Source organism: Papio anubis, chromosome 7, assembly GCF_008728515.1.
Source record: "Papio anubis isolate 15944 chromosome 7, Panubis1.0, whole genome shotgun sequence".
Classification (NCBI taxonomy): Eukaryota; Metazoa; Chordata; class Mammalia; order Primates; family Cercopithecidae; genus Papio; species Papio anubis.
The window spans coordinates 73,454,795-73,477,772 of NC_044982.1; the positions used below are offsets into that span (position 1 = coordinate 73,454,795).

General features: G+C 37.3%; 1 protein-coding gene across 1 annotated transcript in view; it reads right to left on the reverse strand.

Moving 5' to 3' along the window:
- NPAS3 (neuronal PAS domain protein 3) overlaps positions 1–22,978 on the reverse strand; it is an 861,019-nt gene that overhangs the window by 718,386 nt on the left and 119,655 nt on the right. The window contains 1 exon segment of the mRNA XM_017961099.2: positions 21,958–22,047. Coding sequence (XP_017816588.2) covers positions 21,958–22,047 — 90 coding nt within the window.

Consider the following 22,978-nt stretch of genomic DNA (forward strand, 5'->3'; position numbering starts at 1 on the left):
ATTCTCCTGCCTCAGCCTCTGGAGCAGCTGGGACTACAGGCACATGCCACCACGACCGACTAATTTTTTGTATTTTTAGTGAGACGGGGTTTCACCATGTTGCCCAGGCTGGTCTCGAACTCCTAAGCTCAGGCAATCAGCCTCCCAAAGTGCGAGGATTACAGGTGTGAGCCACTGCACCTGGTCATATATGTATTTTCAATGAGAATTCTGGCACGGAAAATAAAAAAATCTATTTCATATAAATCGAAGCCAAAGGGGGCAAAAACAAACAAACAAAAAAAAAAACCCTTACTGCAATGTTTTGAGCAAAGCAACACTGACTCACTTTAAAACACTATTTAAGGTACTAGAAACTATAATTAAATCAAGTCTTGAAAGTGCTAAGCAGAAGAAACGTGTTAATTAGTAAATTAGTAAAAATACCATTTTTAGAGTGCAAAAGCTTTCTTTTACACTTTCAAACATTTACCAAAAACAATTTCTTGATAAGGTGCAATTTGGATTATTTATGGAAGCTTGATTTTATGCTTTGTGAAAAGAAATTCACAGAACCTTTCATCCAATGAGCTCACTGCCCTATAAAATATATTCTTCCTCCAACAAAGTAGAATATAAAATAGAATATAAGGCATTACAGAGAAAATTTAAACACAGGAAACAGGAAAGAGCATTCCTGGAGACAGCAAGCACTGGCAATACAGTCAGCTGATAGGAACTAATAATTTCTAAAAGGAAATCAGGGTATCCACATAGCTCACTCCCATATCTCCTTCACAACTGTGCTCACTGTCACCCTTTCAGCAAGGCCTCTTCTGACCACCCTATTTTGAATTGCAAACCTGACCCCCAACTCTAGGTCTTCCTAGCCCACTTTCCTGTTTATTGTTATCTCTGTAGTACTTACCACTTTTTATGTATTCTACAATTGACCTATTTGCTTAGTGCCTGCTACCTCCACAGGACAGTAAACACCACAAGGGCCCATACCTTTGCCTGTTTTACCCACTGTTGTATCTCCACAGTGCCTAGAATGTTGCCTGGCACCTAGTAGGTGCTCAATAAATATTTATACAAATGACTAGCATCAAGCCTCCCACAGTCCTGGATATTTTTCTACTTGTCCTTTGTAATGGATGTAGAAAAACTTTTTGTAGAATAAAAATATCACACACCAAAAATAGTTCTTGTAAAGTTATAGACATTAAAAAGAAATAAATATTCTGTCATATATATTCAGCTGAAAATACTTTTTTTTGTAGTAACACATTGCTTTGGATTAATCAGATAAAGATGAAAGTCAAGAATTTTGCCAACAGTGTTTCTTGCTAACATTACTCAGTTATGCCTTTCAGCTCAATATACTGTATATGAAGGATATCTTGTTAAAACAACTGTTGGAGGCAAGTCATGTCATATCAGCTACACTCTGTACCCTATGGGAACTCAAATGGCCCAAAGTCTATATTAATATAATCTTGCTGCTCCGTTGAGCTAAGGCAAAAATCACAGTTTTTCAGTGACATGTAAGCTTTCATATAAGTACCACATTATCTATATGTCTTCCAGAAATGAAGGAAAGCTGCTCTAAGGATTATGCTGAATCAATTTAGGAAGGTAAATATCATTAACAAATACCATAAAATAACCTAATAAATGATTCCAATCTCTATTTATCAACTAACAAGAAGTCTACACTATTCTTTATGTAATTGGTAACATGGTATCTATGGGAAAATAAAATGCCCCTGCCCAAGGGCTCTAGGTGGCTTTTCAGCAAGAAGCTCTTTACTTCCTAACACAGAATTTCCCATGCAATATGCTAAGCAATTCCACAACCCTCCTGTCCTTTTTCTCTGGGGTGTGAGGTCTTGTTTTTCCTTATCAACCTTTGTTTATTACAAATTTGTCTGATCATAAGAAATAAAGACCCTTGTTCAGGTTTTGTGAGAGGGCTGAGGGAAAGGTCAAGATAGAAATACAAGATGGGTTTTTTTCCTTAATACTATTTCAAGCCTGGTGATAAATAATGATGGAAAATGCAAAAATACATATTATTTACAAAAATTGTATTATTATTTCATTGGGTGAGAATTTTAAAGGCCAATTCTAATTGTTATAAAAACAGACACATAGAATTGAGAATGATCTAAAAACTGTTTAATTTTTTAATATAATCCAATCTCCAATCCTACCAATGAACAAAATATCAAACTAAATCTTAAAATGTTAGAAGTTAAACTACATATTCTTATGGACTCAGAAAATACAATTTACTGAAGATTTACTAAATTCTAACATTATTTATGAAAATTCATTATATGACTATCTCCCTAAACAAATATTTTAAAGAAGTTAAGTTACGATTTTAAGTTCTCCCTCTTTTGCCAGCTCAACGGCCTAATGCAAAGCATACAGGAGGCAGTTTTCTAAGTATTTCTGTTGACTAATAGAAGCTGCTATAAAATGTGTTCCAGCAACTTACAGATAACTGCCAGCCAGGCCAATAACACTGCTAATCTCAAGAGAATCAAGTACTAGTTATGCTTTGGTAATATCAGCTTTATGAGTTAAGATAAGAGAGAAAAGGCAGCATATGTAGGAGTTACCTTACAAACAAACATCATGAAGAACTTTAATGGTACAACAATAGATGCGAAATGAAAAATAAAATATAAATTGCCAAAAAACTGAAATGTTTTTAAATGATGCAAGCTAAGATACTTAACGCATTGCTAATGATAGAATCAGCTTACATTTCAGGATACTCATGCTCATATTATTTAAAGTCACCTAACACGACAAAAAATACAGGGGGACCCTAAGAAAATCCTGTTAACAGAGATATTTTTCAGAAATCAAACATTATTTGCAACAATAAGTATAGTAAGTGTGAACCTCACTTGTAAGACCTTAAATTGTTTACGTCAGAATTCCTACACTGGGTTGATGCTGAGATCCTGGTGTTATAATATTCAACATACCCTTATGATTTAAAAGACAAAAATCTACTTTCTATGCAATGGAACACCTTTCAAGAATAGCTTATATACCAAAGCAGAAAATAAAGTACAGTATTTCAATTACAAGTTCTAAGGAAATGATGACTAAAATAGGATTTCCTTTTCTTCCTCTGTATCATCTAATGGAGGTAGAAATCAGGTTAATAAGAGTGTGAATCTTGTAGTTAATAATGAACAGTTCAGAAAAATTTTATGAAACACCTCTTCTCAATATGGTAGCTATCAGAAAGTGCATACTAATCACAGAAGTTGGTTCTGCTTTTAGCAAACACATTTACATAGCTATTCTCATGTAGGGACTTATCTTTAAGAAAGAATGTGTTGGCTGAGCGCAGTGGCTCACTCCTGTAATCCTAGCACATTGGGAGGCAAAGGTGGTCAGATCACCTGAGATAGGGAGTTCGACATCAGCCTGACCAACATAGTGAAACTCCGTCTCTACTAAAAATACAAAACTTAGCCTGGCATGGTGGCACACACCTGTAATCCCAGCTACTCAAGAGGCTGAGGCAGAAGAATCGCTCGAAGCTGGGAGGCAGAGGTTGTAGTGAGCCGAGATCATGCCACTGCCCTCCAGCCTGGGCGACAGAGCAAGACTCCGTCTCAAAAAAAGAAAGAATGTGTTATTCCTGCACCATCACCCACAACATGCATGTGTCATGTTTGATTGGCACCTTAATGCACAGGCAGCATTCACTAACAAATACAAAGTTGAAGGTCATCTATTTGATGATCACTAGCTTATGTTATGTATATGTATCCTACAACATTAACATGTATTTGTTTCCTATAGAGTAGGATATGAGTTAAATGTTGGCCATTTCTTATAATAATCCATCTGCAGAAACATTTCTGGCTGCCTATTCAAGCCCAACAGTGTTCACTATCTCATAAGTTCTTCTTGGTGCTCTACCAATAAATATAATTTTTAAAAGTATTTCCAGATTGAATCCTGTTGAAGCATGTAGGTAATTACATAAACCACAGCCAGCATACTGGGACTAGAACAGTGGTCCTCAAACTTTCCAGTCAGCAAATCACTTTCATGAGTCAGGAGATGACATGATGCCTCTACCCCACCCCACGTTCATACAATAGCCCTTAAAAATAAAACATGAAACAATCTATGCCTGTGCAAATAGAAAATTTATATAGTCTCCTCACTTCATGATTATCATAAAAGCCTGTAAGCCGGCCGCTCTCTCTCATCCACTCCATGCAAACACAGAGGTTACAAAAATCCCAGACATTCCATTATTCTTTGGCCCAAATACTTCAGTATATTGAAACTAAATAAAATGTCAAAGTCAAATTCCTCTCTTCTTCTTCAAGACTCCATATGCCTAATCCCTTTCTAGTTAATCCCGAATAGAAATTCTTGTTTCCATCTTTTGTTTGTCATGTACAGACGTGGCCTGGTCATTACCTTGTTCATTCATGGGCCAGCTTTGAGTTCCAACTTTCCAAGAAGAGACCCTCAAATCTCCACAGCCACAAAGAAGTTTGCTCTCTGGATTTGCAAAGAACTGAAAAACTTAGGCACTTCTTAAGGCACTTCACCTGTCCCATCTTGTATAAAAAGCACTGTCACCCTCTATCTCCTTGCCCTGATTTAATTTACTGTAGACTATAGAGCTCTACCTTTTTAAGTCCACATGTATCTGCATAATGTCTGCTCCCCTCAATTGAATATAAACTCTGTGCTATAGGAACTGGAACTTAGTAGGCATTCACTAAATATTTATTAAATCAATAAATTTTATGCCTCATTGCCCCACTGGTATGCAACTTCCTTGAGACTGAGGATGCCTACAGTTTCCCAAAAGGAGACGATAAATATTTCCTTGATAAATGAGTGTTTGTTCCTGAACTAAACCAAATAACTTTCAAAATGACCACATCCTCCCTCAATACATTCCATTTTCCCCAAATAAAACATGACCAATTTGCCCAGTGGTTAAAATGGAATATTAAAACCCAGCAGTGGTATCACCATCATTTATATAATGTTTGCCTAACTCATTCTATTCTGTTAGGGTACAAACATAATAAAGTAAAAATTTCTTTTTAAGTTGTGGCAATTATTGGGTAACTTTAAATATTAATATATGTATATTTTTCTTATAAATAAAATAATAAAAATATGGGTCACAAGTCTACATGAAAGAACACCATGTACCAAGGTTACTGTCCCAGAGAAAGGGAGACTAGATGTTGAATTCATTACCTATAATTTCAAAGAAACCAAAGGCCTAAAAGTGCCAGATCTGCCAGACACCAGGCTCTGTGAGGTTCCCACGCAGCCCTGCCAGTTCCACCCTGACTCACAGCAGCCTCTGCTATTTTGCTTCTAAACAAAGATTTATGTCAAATTATGTTCTAGTTTTGTGGTGTGGCAAAATATCCATTCAGGGTTATGATGGGACCACCTAACACATGTTCACTTGGAAGCTAATCCAAATCAGATCCTGGGTTCCCTAGGGAAAGAGGCAAGGACAGTAGCCCATGCTGTTCCTTAACTGGCATAAGCTTTCAGTATATTTCTATTGTAAAGAAAAATTCACCTTTGTTAAATTACATTTTCATGTTTATGTTTTTCATGTTCATATTATAGGTTGATCTAAATTTCAAAATATAATAGTGATTTCTAATACACTGCTCTGTGATAATACTAGAAAAACTGAGGTTATTTTCTAAATGAAATTTTAAATCATGTCCGTTTCCAGAGGCAGTGTGGTTCCCATAAATTAGTCTAGAATATTATTATTAAAAGAAAGAATATTGCTATTTGCCACTGTTATTTAAAAGCAAAGTTGAAATTTAAAAAAATACAGAATCTGGCCAGATGCAGTGGCTCACACCTGTAATCCCAGCACTTTGGGAGGCCGAGGCAGGTGGATCGCCTGGGGTCAGGAGTTCGAGACCAGACTGGCCAACATGGTGAAACCCCGTCTCTACTAAAAATACAAAAATTAGCCAGAAGTGGTGGTGCACATCTGTAATCCCAGCTACTGGGGAGGCTGAGTCAAGACAATCGCTTTAACCTGGGAGGCGGAGGTTGCAGTGAGCTGAGATTGCACCAATGCACTCTAGCCTGGGCGACAGAGCAAGACTCCAACTCAAAAAAAAAAAGAAAAAAGAAAAAAAAAACACAGAATCTCTTCTTCAGAAATTTGATGGAAACGTGTCATTTACAGCTCTACCTAGCACGACTACTTTGTATTTTTTCATTTGAATAATTTTCCAGAATAAAATTATTATTTTTTATTTTGGGGCTGTTACCACTTTGACTAGGTTGTATAAATTTAACACTTAAGTGATACATAAAATTAAGACTCCATCCAGCACACTGGATATAGATTTTGTCACTTTTGCAGTTCGTATATGCTAAACAGTAAATGTTGCAATTATATACTTAAAGTGTCATAAAATGCTTACCTTTTCACCCACCACTCTAGAATATGGGTAGGAAGGATGTAGATTAGCTTTGTTTTAATAATCTTAATGATTAGTTGTTTTGATGATCTTAATTATTGAACATAATTATCTGAATATTATTTCTATAGCTCAGTATGATTAAAAGTCTCAATTAAAAGATTTACTTAAAATCTTTGGCTTATGAAAACCTTTTGGAATTGCCTACTTGACTACTGAATTAAGTTTCTCGTAGAAATGCATAAGCAGCCTAATCATGTTTTATCTGTGTCTTTTTATGACCATGTAAGTGTTAATTTAGAAACATCTGAGAACAGAAAGCTGTTCTTTTCCATGCAACATCATTTATGCCTTTTAACAAGTTCCATGTATATTATTTGATGGTTGCTCAAAAATATTAATCATGATGATAGTATTGTTCCTAATGATGATAAACCATTAACTTATCATGAGGTTCAATGAATCACTTGACAAATCAGGTACGGATCAACCTTCCGGGTGTCTTGGGGGTAATTTGTACCCATTAGGTAGTGTAGAACAAACCTAGGAAAACTGATAGAGGCTAAAATTACTTATTTTCAGTATATACTAATAAGACCAAAAATTCATCCTCAACCTGCCACACATCTCTAAGTTCCTTATTAGAAAAAGGTTTCTGAACCTGGATAAAAGGTAAAAGCACCCGGTGTTAAACACTTCAAAAAGTAATTATAAACTTGCTTTAATATATTTATATCTACATCGCACAAAGTCCCTCAAGCATTCTTTGTGCCTTACCATCTTAAATATTTTGCATTAATATTGTGCTAAACAGTCAGCATTTTGTTCACTGGAGAGTTGTAACTAGTCCAGCAGTGCATGAATACAAGCCCATGTGCAGAACAAAGAATGCAGCCTCAGCTTTCAAATCAGCAGCTTGATGCTCTGACCCCTACGCCATGTGCTATGATCATGAGTGATGGTGCTGTTCTGACTGTATGCTACTTTCAAATAATGATCCACAAAGTTAATCAAAAGGGCTTCCCTGTTCAATATTTACCTGTTACTCATTGACAGACGCTGTCTGCACTGCCATCTAGGACGTATAGGATGGGATCAGTAATACTGAGCTCAAACAGAACCTGAGTGCCTCACAGAAGTACCAGGCAGAATGAAAGCAGAATTAAGCTGCTCTTCAAACTACCTCTGACACTAAAGATGTCCGCATGAGTTCCACAGCAGGAATGCACTGCTCTCTCCTGGATTTGGAGGCCATATAGTTGCTGATAATAAGAGGGATGAAAAAAATAACAACTACATGAAAGAAAAAAAAAGAAGGGAGATATTAGGTAGCAAAATATAAACATGGAGGAGAAAAATAGTAATTTCCTGTATTTGGTCAAAAAAATAATATTCCCTCCTTGATGTGATCTCCTTGCTTTTATGTACTAGGAGTCATATCTATCCTGAAAATTATTTTTCTCATTTTAATACACATTCAACATTTTAAGCTAAAAAATAATAAGAAAAACATTGATCTTTTTATGTGTTAGAGATTTAAATGCTGTTTGCCAGTCTGTCAATCAAAATGTACCCAGAAGGGTTACTGACCAGCTTCCATGTACACCTTCAAAAACAGGCAGGTAATCAGACTAATCATAATGCAATTCTCTCTGTCATTTTTTAACTATCAACGAAAGAGCAAGGCTTACTATGAGACCTTATTATTCACATTCATTAACCAGGCAACTTGACAGGTTTTGAACATGGGTAGTTACAGGGGGGAAAAGTCACTCTGAATGTTAAATCCTCTTTCAACTATCTTTTCCAGAGCACTAACTTTTTAGAGTTAGTATTTGAGTACTTAGTATGCACTTCCAGGTGAAGCACTTTTCTAAGCATTTTATGTGTATTAGTTCATTTAATCCCTATGGAAAATCCTAAGAGAAAATCCTATGAGATACTATCATCAGCATTTCACAAATGAGAAAGGTGAGAAACAGGGAGCTTAAGTAACTTGTTCAAAATCACCCAGCAAATAAGTAATGGAACTAGGGTTTGACTACATCAGTCTCCATCATAGCCTGCATACTTACCCACTACACTGACATTCTCCTATTGCATTCCACACTGCTCAGATGCAAGGCAATCATTGGCCTTTAACGAGTACCTTTTTAAAAGTTTGTGGACTGAATAAATGAATAAATATCTCTAAGGAACTTGCAATGTTATTAAGGAGATATTATCCATACATACACAGAGCCTCTTACCATTTAACTTTTATAAGTTTTTGTCATGCTTCATCTCTAAGTTTACGAGTGAAAGGTACTTATTTGCATACATGTGATTGAGTGCCACCACATGCAATACAAAGTTAATGATACATTAGTATTTAATCTTGGATTCAGTATTGACTTCTCTCTCTTCTATATCCACTTCGTCTTGGTACAAATCACACCTTGATTATGCTGATAGCCTCTGAGCTAAGTCCCCTGCTTCCACCCTCAGCCCCCTGAAGCATATGCTCAGCCAGTAACTATACTGATACTAAAATCAGTTAGGTCTCATTTCTCCTCAACTATAATCCTCCCAAGACTGTTTTGAGTGGAACGAAAGCCGAAGTCCTTCCCTAACCTGCCAGCATCATCCCGTGTGCTGTTACCTCCCTGACCTGTCTCCTGCTACTGTCCTCCTTGCTCATTCAGCCCCCACCACACTGGCCTCCCTGGGGTGCTCTGAACACATTAAGAACTTCAGCACCTTTGTAATGGTTGTTCATTCTACCTGGAATATTTTCCCCTGGCTATGTGAATGCCTAACTCCCTCACTTCCTTACAATTGCTCAAATGTTATCTTTCTTTTAATGGTTATCATCTATTATAACCACAATGACTCACTTCTACCCCAGCACTCCTAATTCCTTCTTAACCTTCTGTATTTTTGTTCCACTGACTGCCATGTAACAGACTATACGATTTCCTTCATTTTTAACATCTGCTGTTTACTGCCTGTTTCTAATGCCATCCAACTTTGAGAACAAAGATTAAGGCCTCTGTCCACTGATATATACCAATCAATAGTTCCTGGTTATAGAAGGTACTCAATTAATGTGTTAAGAGAAGAGAGAAACCACTGTGGATAAAACAAGGCTAGAAAGACTTTACAAAGGAGCAAGCAAAGGCAGGGACTTAGCACATGTGTTGTGCCTAAGAAGAAGGAACGGACATGTTTCACGGACAGAGCACAGAACTTGCGCTGAGAAATGTCTGGTGTTATGGGGAGGCTGAAAGGCAGAATGGAGCTACACTGGTAAGTTTTAAACACTAAGCTAAGATTACAGACAGCATGAAGTGAGATGGAGCAGTCAGTGATTTTGAGCAGAAAAATATGTTAGAAACAGTATTTCAATCTGGTAACTATTTATGAAGCAGCCCAGAAAGGAAAATCTTTGCATTCTCTAGCATGGTGCTTTGCATAGAGCAGGACTCAAGTATTTATTTGAACCAAACTGAGTAAGATAGGAGATAAGAACACTAGTTAGGAGACTGCAACAATCTAGGCATGAAGTAATAGCGTGGATTAAGGGGATGTGAAAAGAAGGGGAGTTTTAAAAGAAAATATGCTACTAAAAGAATATTTGAGACAAGAGAGGCAGAATAAAAGATGTCAAGAATGAGACTGAATTACTATATAAATGAAGATAAAGCAAAAGAAGTGCAAGGTAGGAGAGGATCTTTCTGGGGAAGACGCCAAGTTCTATTTTGGAGGAATGGTGGCAGTCCTGGAGAAGGCCCTAAACTGGGAGATGAGAGAGGTCTTAATCTGCGCGCCAGCCATGTTACACCCGAGCTGTGTGAAATATTTCAAATCACTTAACAAACAGGGGCTTGTTTTTGTTTTTCTCCATGTAAAACAGAGACAAAATACAGTTCACTAGGTTGCTTTGAGGATGAACTGGGAATGCTCATGGGAAGTGCTTCCAAACTTGTTGGTCATTACATGTAGAGACTGTTGTGAGGTGAAACAATGCAAAGGTCAAGTAGTTTGAAAATAGAAAACTAGAGTTTGGAAAGAGGGCTTAGGATTAAAAGTTGACATTCACCCATTTCTATGTGATAACCACAGTGTAAGGACAGATGAAATCCCCAAGGGGGAGAACTAATTGCCCCATGCTGGACAGTACACAGCTTTACACTCAAAGGACACTGGTTGTATGTTCTTTAAATGACTGATGTTCAAATATGGCAAACCTTGATTTTCTATGGCATGGCTTCAAGTTCCTTAGGGTCTTTTTCTTTTGCAGAAATAGATTTCAACAGATCATCCTCAAATAGAGGATGGATGTTTTTCTAAGGTAAAGTGTCATCCTGCTCCAAGGGACCCTGTCATCCAGTTGAAAAGGGATGAACTGCTGGGCCACACAGACCAGAGAGGGTCTCCAATAGTTAGTTACCGGATTGCACCTCATTAGCTGTGTGAACTGAGCAATGTGCCTGACCTCTCTGAGCTCCCACTGTCTTGAGTGCAAACTCAGAATAATATTGTCTATTTCAAACATGGCTGCTCGGGTCAATTACAATAATGCTTGAAGACCACAGCACCCCATATTTGGAGCATGTTCTTTCCTTTTCTCCGGATTTCAGCCTTATCAATGAATGCAGCCTATGCAGTCTATGCGTTACTGCATATCGAAAACCAGCCAACATAGAAGTAGGAATGGGGCCCCTGAAAGGTAACTTCACCGTCAAGAGTTAATGCTTCCGTTGTCCCAAAAGGATCAACCTAGCCTCACAATGAAAGGCCTTGGCATCAATGAATGTTTCCTTTTGAAGGCAGAATAAATGTGGCTATAGTCATTCTCCTGTCTCTATTTCAGAGCCTCGCATTCTCAGGACACTCTGTACCACAGCAAACACTCATGTCCTGCAAATTTCTCCTGAACAGACCCAATGAAGGTATTTGTGGCACAAGGGAACCAAACTTGCCACCAGGCCCGTGTAAAAATATACTTTACTTAAAATCTGCTGGCCCATAATTTTAGTGTTCTAGTCTTCTCTTCCCTGAGGCATTTCCCAAGTACCATGATAAATTAAAAAATAAAAAACACAACACTCTTTATTCCTATCAGCATCATATAAATTGTTACTACCTCTGGGCAAGCAGCATTCAGAAAAGAGGGTAAACAATCTTGCTATCAGATGCATGTATTGATCATGAATTTTACAAGAGCTCAGGAATACCTTTGACCTTCCATCCTCATCTCCGCTGGATGTTTCAACAAACCTCTCCTTTTAAAAGGGTGGTGCCATGAATACCATTGTTTTCACTGATAGCTATTCAAGACTTAGGACACCTGATGAATTTCTCTAGGGGATGAGAAGTGGAGCTGCTGCTTCTCATTTTCTGCTTGCAAGCCCTCAGGCAGTTAGGGAGTCCCTGGAAAAGCATGCTGCTTCCCCTGGAAGTGAGCAAGGATTCCCCTGCAATTACTGTAAAATGCGTTCTTCACCAAGACATCCAGATGGTGCCTCAAGCACACAAGACAGAATGCTTTGTGCCTGACCAAGCCATGCTCATTCAATTTTACTCCTAAAACAGTTTTTCAAGTGGAGTTGAAGAAAGGAAGCAAAGAGAAGAATCATCAAAAAGACTGTATACCTTCCAGTGTCAAGGCCAAAGCATGCAGTTGGCTGTGATTCACTGTAAGCACCTCTGACAGGCAATAATCAGGAAAATGATACTGTTATGAAGCTTATGATGGTTGAAATGCAAGTAATGAGAATTGCTAGTAAGAGAAATAGGCCTCTTCTCATTAGTAACACATGAGAACAAGCAAAGAGCAAGGCCCAGAGATCCTTTATAACTGGGTTGAGGGAGGGACAGGGAAATTAGGATTTAAATAAGATGTGGTGATAGTCTATTTAACCACATAAATCCCAAGCATCCAATTCCAAAGAATTCTTAAACTGATATATGAATCACAAGGTCTCAAATTTGCCAGTGAAAAAATAACCCAACAATGCTTTTGTTACATGCTGGTCACTGAACCAACGTCCTCGAAGCACCCAGCCCTCTCTCTGCTTTAAGAACTAGACCTAAACATCTCAATGCTAAACACAGTAAATAAAATTATTTTTAAGCAACCTAGAGGATAATGCAGCAGACATAACATGTGACAGGATGAGTTTGGAAAGTAATCAGAAAACTCCATCTAATTGCTTAACTTTTCATACATGGACATAACTGACCTAAAAAAGCCATATGTTTCTTTAAGCCAACATACCCTTCTCACCACACCCTTCTCACCACTAGCTTCATCCTATAACTGCAAAACTATTTCCACATTTAAATGTGTACTATGTCTAGATAAAAATAAATATTAAGGTGGTAAGCAAAGATTTATCTGCTGAAAATCCTATCACTAATGAGTATATCACTAGTTCAGGCTTGAATTTAAATTCAAACAAATTCTTTTGAAAACAAAAACAAGTCCTAAAAATCCTGAATTTCAATACAAACTACACTAGGGAAAATGTAAGTGTCACATCAAAAAGGAAATCTCTGTGGAACAGTTTCTCTATGGAAACTGACCATGTAGCTTCCAGCTTCCCCAAATAAGCTGCTCATATACAAATTAGAACACCTGGTCCCAGACATTTCCCAGCCAAGTCAGGTGTGGATGGATTCACAAGAAAATACCTATATACATGGATATACATCTATAAAAAGTGTTACTCATAGAAACACACACCATTGTATAGAAGACTACAAAGACGGCCACCAAACTGTTAACAGTGGTGATCTGTGGGTAGGACAATTACAAAAACATTGATATTCTTTCTTTATGCTTACCTGTGTTTTCTAAATGTTCCAGAATGAAAATGTATTGCATCTCTATTCAAAAAGAGCTTTTGCAAGGGAAGAGGATAAACGTCATGAGTCCTAATCTAGGACTACTCCCCCTCCCCGCCCACCATTCACCAACCCAGAGCCATAACATTGGGCCTGGTGAAAGAAATTCCAAGAATATTCCCTCAACACAAGTTGAAGGCCCACCAAAGCCTGCTCTGTGAGCTCCAAGATAACACAAATCCAAGGCCATTTACAGAGGAGAGGACAGGGAATTCCCTAAATCAACAGAAGAACACATGGAAATAAAAGTTATGAGTAGGGTGAAGTGGAAACTATAATTTCATTCCTTTGTTGCTGGCAGGATGATTGAGGGAGGTATATTTATTGTTTATCTTCTCATTAAAAGAGTTGTCTTGCTGCATATTTTTCTTATTGTAAAGATACTGCTTATATACTTTTTAAATAATACAGATCATAATACTGTAAGTGGTTTTTTGATAATATGTATTTTTCATAAGGAAAATTCTATTTTTTAAATTTCCTAAAATTATAAAATTTTCTCAGGTATGAAATTAATTTCTTTTAATAGATATCCTCAATAGTCACTAAAATTCACAATGATCTCCTTTAATGCAATACTATTCTTTGATGTGACAATGGAACTTCTCATTTATATTATATAAAGCATAGTAATAAACAACAAGTATAACACACAATTCAGAGTGTGTTCCTTTTGGAACTTTAAGTTCTTCAACATCTCCACAGTTATAATGACTTTTCCTGCTGTTGGTTGAATGCTTATTATTTCCACTTTGCAGATAATAGCTCTATGAGGTTAACAGTTCTATAGTAAGTTAGATGAGCACCAAGGTAGTACTCATTTAGTATATGTTTACTATATGCCAAGCACCATGATTAGTGTTTTCATGGTTTAGACCTTAGGTTCCGTCGTCAGATAGCCTGAAGTCTAATGCAGAGGTCAGCAAACTTCTATAAATGGCCAGATTGTAAATATTTGCAGCTTTGTGGGCCATATGGTCTCTGTCACTACTACTCAACTATGCCCTTGTAGTAGGAATGGAATCACAGACAATACCTAAATGAATAGATACGGATATTTTCCAATAAAATTTTATTTATGAAAATGGAGGGGGATGGGGTAGATTTGGCTCATGGGCCCTAATTCAGTGATACTAATCCTAATTCCACCACAAATGAATGGGCATGGCCTTGTTCCAATAAAACTTTACAAAAACTCGGGGGTTGGGGGTAGATTTGGCTAGTGGGTCATAATTTGGTGATACTAATCTTAATTCCACCACATCCTGCCTTCTTAACCTTGAGTTACTTCTGTCAGCTCTGAAAGCTTCTGTAACCTTATCTGTAAAATGTGGTAATAATCATACCTAAGGCATAAGTTTATTGTAAGGATTTTTTTTAATGTATGTTAAGCCATTAGCCCAGTGCCTGACATTGGCATCTGGTAACAGATCAGTAATGTTAATTATTATCACCATCCTAATCATCACATTCATCCTCAAAACAACCTCTGAGGTATTGTTTTGCCCCTACTTTTAGAGATAAGCAAACAGAAGCTTAAAGTTAAGCAACTTAGTCGCTGTCCCACATATAACAGATAATTGTGGGGCTAGGATCAAAGCCAGATCCATTTCCAGGAGATTTAACCACGGCTAGCAATGACTAAACACTACTGCATGGACTTAATCGTTTAAAATAGCTTGCTTGTCGTGAAAGAACAAAGCATAATTATTCCACTCTAATGCATAAACTAAGTCCAAAGATTTACTGAAGACATTTATAAACTCAATACACAGAACAAGCTGTTCATAAGGTAAGGAGAATTTACTAAAACCATAGTTGATGTATAAGTTTGCTGCAGTACTTTTAAAGTCTGGACACAAGCACATTAGTATCACTGACTTTCTGAAACCACCTGTTAGCGATTTTTGAACGCCGCTGTTCAACAGCATGCCTACAAAAGGCTCATTGTGGCGCTACACCTCTCACCTTGACCTTTACTTTCGTTCTCAAGTTTCTAGAGGTCACATACATACTGCAGGTGTGTCACCCACCAAGTATTTTTAAAAATCTAGGTAGTCACTTCGCTCATAATGAAAATATACACTCCGGTGAAGCCAATTAATATTCTTTCATTCTAAATCATGCTGCCTGTGCCTATCCATTTTTACTCTCTGGCATAGGTTTATCTTGAATTACAAGTGGTCTGTGAGGAGAAAGGCAGACGTGGGCACCTCAAGCCAGGAAAAGCAATGAGTTTGCAGACAGATCCTGAACCAGATTTCACACTGGGAGAGTCCTTCAAGATATTTATCGATAAAAAACAACTTTAAACTAATAAACAGCACAATTTCACATTCCTTCTTGCAAAACAAGTTAAAAGTGTTGTGAAACAAAGAGAAGAAGAGGAAGCTGTGGGACACTGCCATAGCAGCCTCGGGCCTAATCCACCTCCAGGGTAATTCTTCTCGAAGATGCAGTCTCTGTCACACTCCTGAAAACTCCTGTGAGGGATCTCGCAGGATGGCAGTCCTCCGGGATCTGAGGCCTCTGCTCTCCCTTCCTCTCCGCCTCACCTCCTGTCACCGTTCCCCAGCCCTCCACTTCTGCCTGTGCCCTTTGCAATTTGCCACACCAGAAATGCCTTTTAGCCCAAACCACTGCCTCAGGTTCCCTTCCAAGCTCAGATAGCTTCTCCTCCACCATGAAGACATTGGGCTCCCTGCACTATTAAAAATGGCCCCTCCGTGGTGCTGCTTCCATAGTTGACACTTATTTCTCTTGAGGCACCTCTCAGGCAGAATGCCAATTACTTATTGATATCTCAGTCTTCTAGGCTTCTAGAAAGCAGAGGTTTTCTTAGTCACCTCTGAATAACTCAGTTACTGTAGAACAGTTCATGTAGAAAAGCACCTGATCTGTGGGTGATGATTAAAATATATTTGTTAAATGAATGAATAAATTCGCTCACTTCTAGGCTAGTCTAGAATAAGCCCTAAATAATACACTTTCATGCCATCCACATTACCAACATATGCTACTTCAAGTCATTTTTAGGCAAAAGCATTGGTGTGATGCTAAAATCACCTGGGAGAAACCACCAGAAACCATGCTGAGGTCTGAAAGGCATGATGTGGAAATTAGAATTCATTTGGATATTGAAAGGCTTGAAGCAGTTCTTGCTACAAAGTCCAATGTCTGTTTAACATGTTTAACATTAGAGCTCTTTATGAAGTTCATTTTATATTTCTAACTCTTTTCTCAATTCTTTGTTATGTACTGATCCTAACACAACTGGCATAAGTTGTTCTATTGTGGGGGTGAGGGGAAGATGACTGTATAATAGCAATCAGTCAATCAGGTTAAACAACCAGCAAAAGAATTCACTCCTGCTGCTGGAGCCTCCGTGACCTTTCCCTTTCCTCCAGCACAGGTGACCATCTTCCCCCCAGCAGAATCCCTGACAAGGCGCCTGTCTTGTTCGCCTTAATTGGGATAACACATGAAAGTGGTTAGCACTCTGTCTTGTACAAGAGAGCTGATAAAGACTGGCGCGTTCCCTCCTTCTTCACTCATTCTCCTCTTCTCTTCCCTGGAACTTGTTAATTCCTTCCCTCTTTTGGGTGCGAATCCAAATCCATGTTTCTTGGCCAAGGCCAGTCTTAACACTATATACTGAATAGAGCACCCACATTCTGGATTTGTATTTTCAGGGAAGAAAGAAACGTTCCTCTAGCCCCAAATGAATGTATCCAAGCGCTGTCACGGTGTCTGAAATTATTCTACAGGAAAAAACTACCCATTTTCTTGAATTCGTTCACCTGGAGTTGCTTATGAAAAGGCAAATTGTCCTGAGAACAGTAACACCATCAGTTAACAACACCTGATCTGCAATGAGGGCTACAGACAATCACGACTCTGTGCCGATGGGGCACCGGTTTGAAACACTAACCAGGTATCCAGGTGGGATCAATTTCACAAAGGAGTAAAAAGGGCTTAGAAAATGATGGGATTCCAAAGGATGGAAAAGACAACTAAACAAAGACAAACTTTACAATTTTGCCAATTGCCTCTTTTGCTTTCAATGACAACTGTCTAAATCCACTGCAAACACCTTCTCAATCAGGGTTTCTCAATCTTGGTTACACCTGGAGTCTAGGAATCCTGGATTAAACCCCGTTGTATAAAATAGGTACTGCCAGGCCTATTACAATGGCAAAGCACGTGCTCAATAAACGTTAGTAATTGAAGCTGCCATCTCAGACTCACTCCATCTTTTCTAAATACTGGTGAACGGATTGTTCTTGGCTTTAAGGACATCCCGCTCTTCCTCAAATCCCTCTACGATAGTGTCCAACTATATGGCTGAATTGCAATGTAAGTTTTGAAGCTACAAACACCTAGCTCAGCTGAGTCTTTCCTACTTATCTTTCCTCACTATCTCATAGTCTTCTTAACACAGGTGATTTCCTTTGAACTTACAACTACTACTCCATCTCATGTCTGTGAATATTTTATTTCCTCTGACTTACCAAATATTTTCTTTCAAGTTCAGGCCAGGAATCCAGTACTATTAGAGGCTGAGGTGGGAGAATGGCTTGAGCCCAGGAATTCGAGACCAGCCCGGGTAACATAGTAAGACCTTGTCCTCTACTAAAAACAAAACAAAACAAAAAGCCAGACATGGGGGCATGCACCTGTAGTCTTAGCTACTTGGGAGCTTGAGCCCAGGAGTTCAAGGCTGCAGTGAGCTATGATTGCACCACCACCTAGGCAGCAGAGCAAGACCCTGTCTCTAAATAAAAAACAATAAACATAAAGTTCAAAGTTATAGTTATTACGGAGGGGGTGTCTTTTCTCCTACTTTAAACTATCTATGCTACTTTTACTTTTGTATTTGAAAATATTGTTACAAGATTGACAACTGTTTTAATTTGAAAAGAACTTTCACATCTTCCAATGAAATCCACCACTTTACAGATGTGTTTGCTAAAACACAGGGGCATTATTGTAAACTATAAAAGACCGTTGAAAAGGAGAGGAGGGGTCTGAGACCCAAAATTTGTAATACTTAGCAAGATAACTGCCTAACTTAAAATGATACAATTTGTAAAATATTTACAATATGATGTGTATTTTTTGAAACACTATATACCTTTCCTTTACCAAAAAACCTGATCTCACCAATTAAACTTGGAATTTTAAATTGAAAGTATAATAAGCATTTAATAGAAGTTAGAGTAACTATTACTATTATTTGGAACTAATTATAGACCTTTTAAAATAATTAATCACAGGTTTTATATCCCTGCTTGTTTTAAACTTTCATTATTGAAACAATTGTCTAATCATTTAAATAATTACCAATAAAATCTAAATGCAACATGGAAAATAATGTTTTTAAATATGTAATTCACCATAATTATAAAACCACAGAATTATATTTGGAACAAATATAAGCAATGGCATGCTAGGACATGTTTAACAATCACTTGGGGCTTAGAGAGCACCAGAATTGCAATATTTTCCAATTTCCATGGTGCAAATACTTTCTGCAACTTCAGGTTACTAACGTGAGGCCAGAAATAACAAAGTGAGAAAGAGGTGCATACAATTGACTCTCACAAACTCATCCAAGTTGGCTCCAGCACATTCCTGAATGTGAGAGACCAAACAGTGTAGCCTCTTCATTCCTGAACGCTTTTCATAAGACTGACCATTTCTTTCTTTATAATCCAGTGTACCCTGAATACAAAGTGACACCACCTATACATTATTCTGTTTATACATTTACCTACTCAACTCTATTACAGTGGCTTCCATTCTTTTTGGATATGAAACACAGTACAAACACATATTACCTCATGATCTACCCAGTAAACACATGCATGCAGTTATATGTACACATACACAAATATGAAACTACAAAGGGAGCCTCACAAAATAAGACACATTCTTACTAAAATGCAATACAATAAAATTGTCTGTTCTCTTCCATTTCATTTTTAAAATTAGGATCTTGATCCACTAAATTGGACACATCTCCGGCTGTTTGAATAGTAACCAAGAGTTAGAAAAACGTTGCTGTAATAGACTATAAGCTCATTGAAGATAGGATGATATGTCATTTGTCTGTATCCATTCCTATATCTACTGGTAATTATTGAGGCCCAAGGAGGTTAAGTAACTTGCCCAAAGATGCACCTGCTTTCATAGATAACAATCCCTCCAGGCAAGTGATAATTCACACCACAGAATCAGGATATTTATGGTTTGACACTAAAAGCTAGAGGATCTTCCAAAACAGCTACCCCTTCACCAGAAATTGATGTAGAAGTGTTTTTAAATTGTACTGACTCCATCATTGATAAAAGTGTAGCCCTTTACTCACTGCAGCCCTGTGACCCTGACTGTTTGCCTACATCTCCCTACTCTTGGTAATAGTCACCCAACAAGAGTGTGGAAAAACCACCCATGTTTTTTACAATACTATCCATGGTTTTTTTCACAATACATTTCAATCTTCTAGGGAAAGTAGCTATATAAATGCTGATGAATAATAAATCTATAGAATAAACATACTCTCTATATAATATATAAACACCAGCTTTCTAATAAACAGAAGCCAAAAACTTAATTGGAGAAAATTGGAAAATAAAATCGGAATCCCTGGCCTTTTCTCTTCAGTGTGCTTGTGTACCACATGCTTTTTTATAGGTGCTATTAAATGTACACTATAGTTTCAAGACAATTCAGATAAGCATCTTCACTAAAATACACAACACCATTAATCATCTCAGTGACAGTGCTCCAATTTAACATCTTGGGGATTTCCTCCCCTTCTTCATCATTTATTTGCCAATATTTCCTTGTTATGAATATCCCCCTAGTGACTTTCCCTGGCAGTCACAGCTGTGCTGCCTACTGTGTCTACCTTGACTACAAATAACACCTATTCTTTAAAAAGCAAGCCCTTGAGATGATTCCTACAGCTAGAAGGGAAGCCTTACTATGTGTCAAATTCCTGGTGGCCCCATCCGGGCTCCTCATTGACAAATCTCAGCCTCTAAGCCAATAGTAATTTCAGACACATGAAACTGGCCTAATTATAAATAAACAACAGTTGATTGTTGATCTGCACTTATCTGAATGGTCAGCAATCAAATGCTGCTTTAATACGTCTCTAAACTACCCCCTTCTTATACGACAAAAGGATTCTTCAACGTATACAACAAAGCCACAAAAATCACTAACAAATTACAGAAACCTGGCCACCAAGAGCCACAACAAACGACTCACAGATAACAAAGAATTTTTTTAATGATAATCAGTAACAATTCTGCATTATAATTATACCTGTTCTGAAAAAAATAGTAACACTATCTAGACAGTGAAATATCAAGAAATAAAGCCAGAGATAACTACATATATATAGTAAAGATACAGTTATACAGTCACCTAAACCATGCTAGGTAGGGAACAGTCCCAGCTCCATCCAGTATCCGCTTTGTGTCTATTTCAGAGAGCAGCCTTCACAACCACCAGAATTTCTGATCTTTTTAAAAATGGAAAGCATGAAACAAAGTGCTCTACAACCAGTTGGAGGAGTAAATGAAAGTAGGACTCACCAGCTTGCATTCAGAAACGATTTTTAAGGAAAAAAATGGTACTGTTGTTCAATAGTCACACTACTACAAAAGAAGAGTATGAAGACAAAAACACAACAAAGCATATTTACAAAGTATATCCAGAAAAAATAATGCCCTCAGTGGAATTATGTTTACATTACTCTACATTTTCTATAGGAGAATTTAATTAAAGGTTAATGTTGCTTCAATCAATATTCCATAACTTTTCTGGAAAGCATAAATTTCATCTTTTTTAGGAAGATTCCAATTGGATTACTGTTTCTGACAAAAACTTTCTTCACAGCAAAAGCAATACAAGTCCAACTATGATATATAAAAATGCCATTTCCTCCCAGAGCAGAATGTTTACTTCAGTGATAGTAACAACACCTCGTTACCCAAAGTGCAGATTCTGTTAAGTAATGGACAAAGCAAATGGCAGCAAAGACAGAGGACTCAACTTCAATTTAACTGTCCTGTAAGGTACATAGTAATTAGCTGCAAAGCTCTGAAATCTTAGCTAGCATGTTAAGTCTGCTACATGACAGTATAATTTGACTTCTTAAAGGATTATGCAAATTACAACTCATCATTCCATTACAGGATTGAAAAAAAGTGACAGCTAATTTATACATAACACACCTTTCAAATCCCTAAGATGCGTAGCACCTGTGCAATGTATTTTGCCGAGATTTTCTTGCATATAAGTACTTGTTTATTGCAATATAAAGAAGCTTACCTAAGAGCTTTAACACAGTCGTTAAAAAAAACTTTTAGACCACAATTTCAAAAAAAATAAACATTTTTTTTTCTGTCTTGATATCAGAAGCAAATTGTTTTGGTTGTTTTTGTTTGGTTTGGTTTGTTGTTGTTGTATTTTTTCTCTCCCCCACTAAATTAGATAAAAAGAAGGTTTCAACACAAGGATATTTTTGAATAGCTGGCAACCACAAGCACTGATGTACGAGCCAGAAGGAAGACTCACAAAGATTTCAACATACTTCTGGTAGGTAGATTCACAGTAGATTCCGTCATATCTGTAGATTTTCCTACATTCTGATTGGTTGGGCAGAGGATGCTGGGCAGTTATTCTGTAGAGGCATCAAAAACAGATAGACATGACTAGAGATTCTCTACAGTCAACTGGAATGCAGGATAACAAGTATGTTGAAATTCAATATATTTTGCTTTTTACGCTTTTGAGCTCTACACACAATTGCAATGTGTACATACATTTTAGAACATTAACTTCCACTTTTAGAAAACTGCAGAGAAAAGCAACTTTTTCAGTTCTTCATCAGGACAGTTTTTGTTTTTTTTTTTAATCTCAGAGTCATAAAAGTGGAAGAAAAGAGACATAGGTCTAAACCTTAACTCACTCTTCAATTCTCACGATTATACTCTACAGGAAATGTTAAAAACAAATGTCATTAGTGTTTTTGTTATAGGATTGTCATTAGTTCAATCATGCATTACTATTGTAGGCAACTGTAAATTAGCTATAAAACTTTGGTCGAGTTAATATATTTTTCAGCTCTATTCAATTTATATAGAGTTTGCTATGGACTTATAAAGGGATGTGATACAGCTTACAGAACTAAACCCAATTAGGGATGAAAACACAAGCAAGGCCGTCGGGAACACGGGTTAGATGTTAACAGGCACCTGAGATGAGCTGATTACAGTGACTCCAGGTTTCTTGGCAGTTAAGGCAAAAAGGGGAAAAGCTTACACAATTTTCATCTGTATTACTTAAGCATATAAATTCATCTGAGACTCCCTGCATTATATAGACATAAAAATGCTGAGATGTGTTTTCTGACCATTTCCTTCTATTGAAAACTCCTTCATTTAGGGGAAAAAAGTATTTAAAGAATTTATCATGTCATAATTTAGAGGAAAGTAATGTCATTTATCAATACACAGTATCAGTAAGAGTACCAATCCTTTCACTCTATTACCAGAGTATTAGAGAAAAGGTATAATGTCTAATCCTTAAGCCAGTAGATACTTAATATCTTC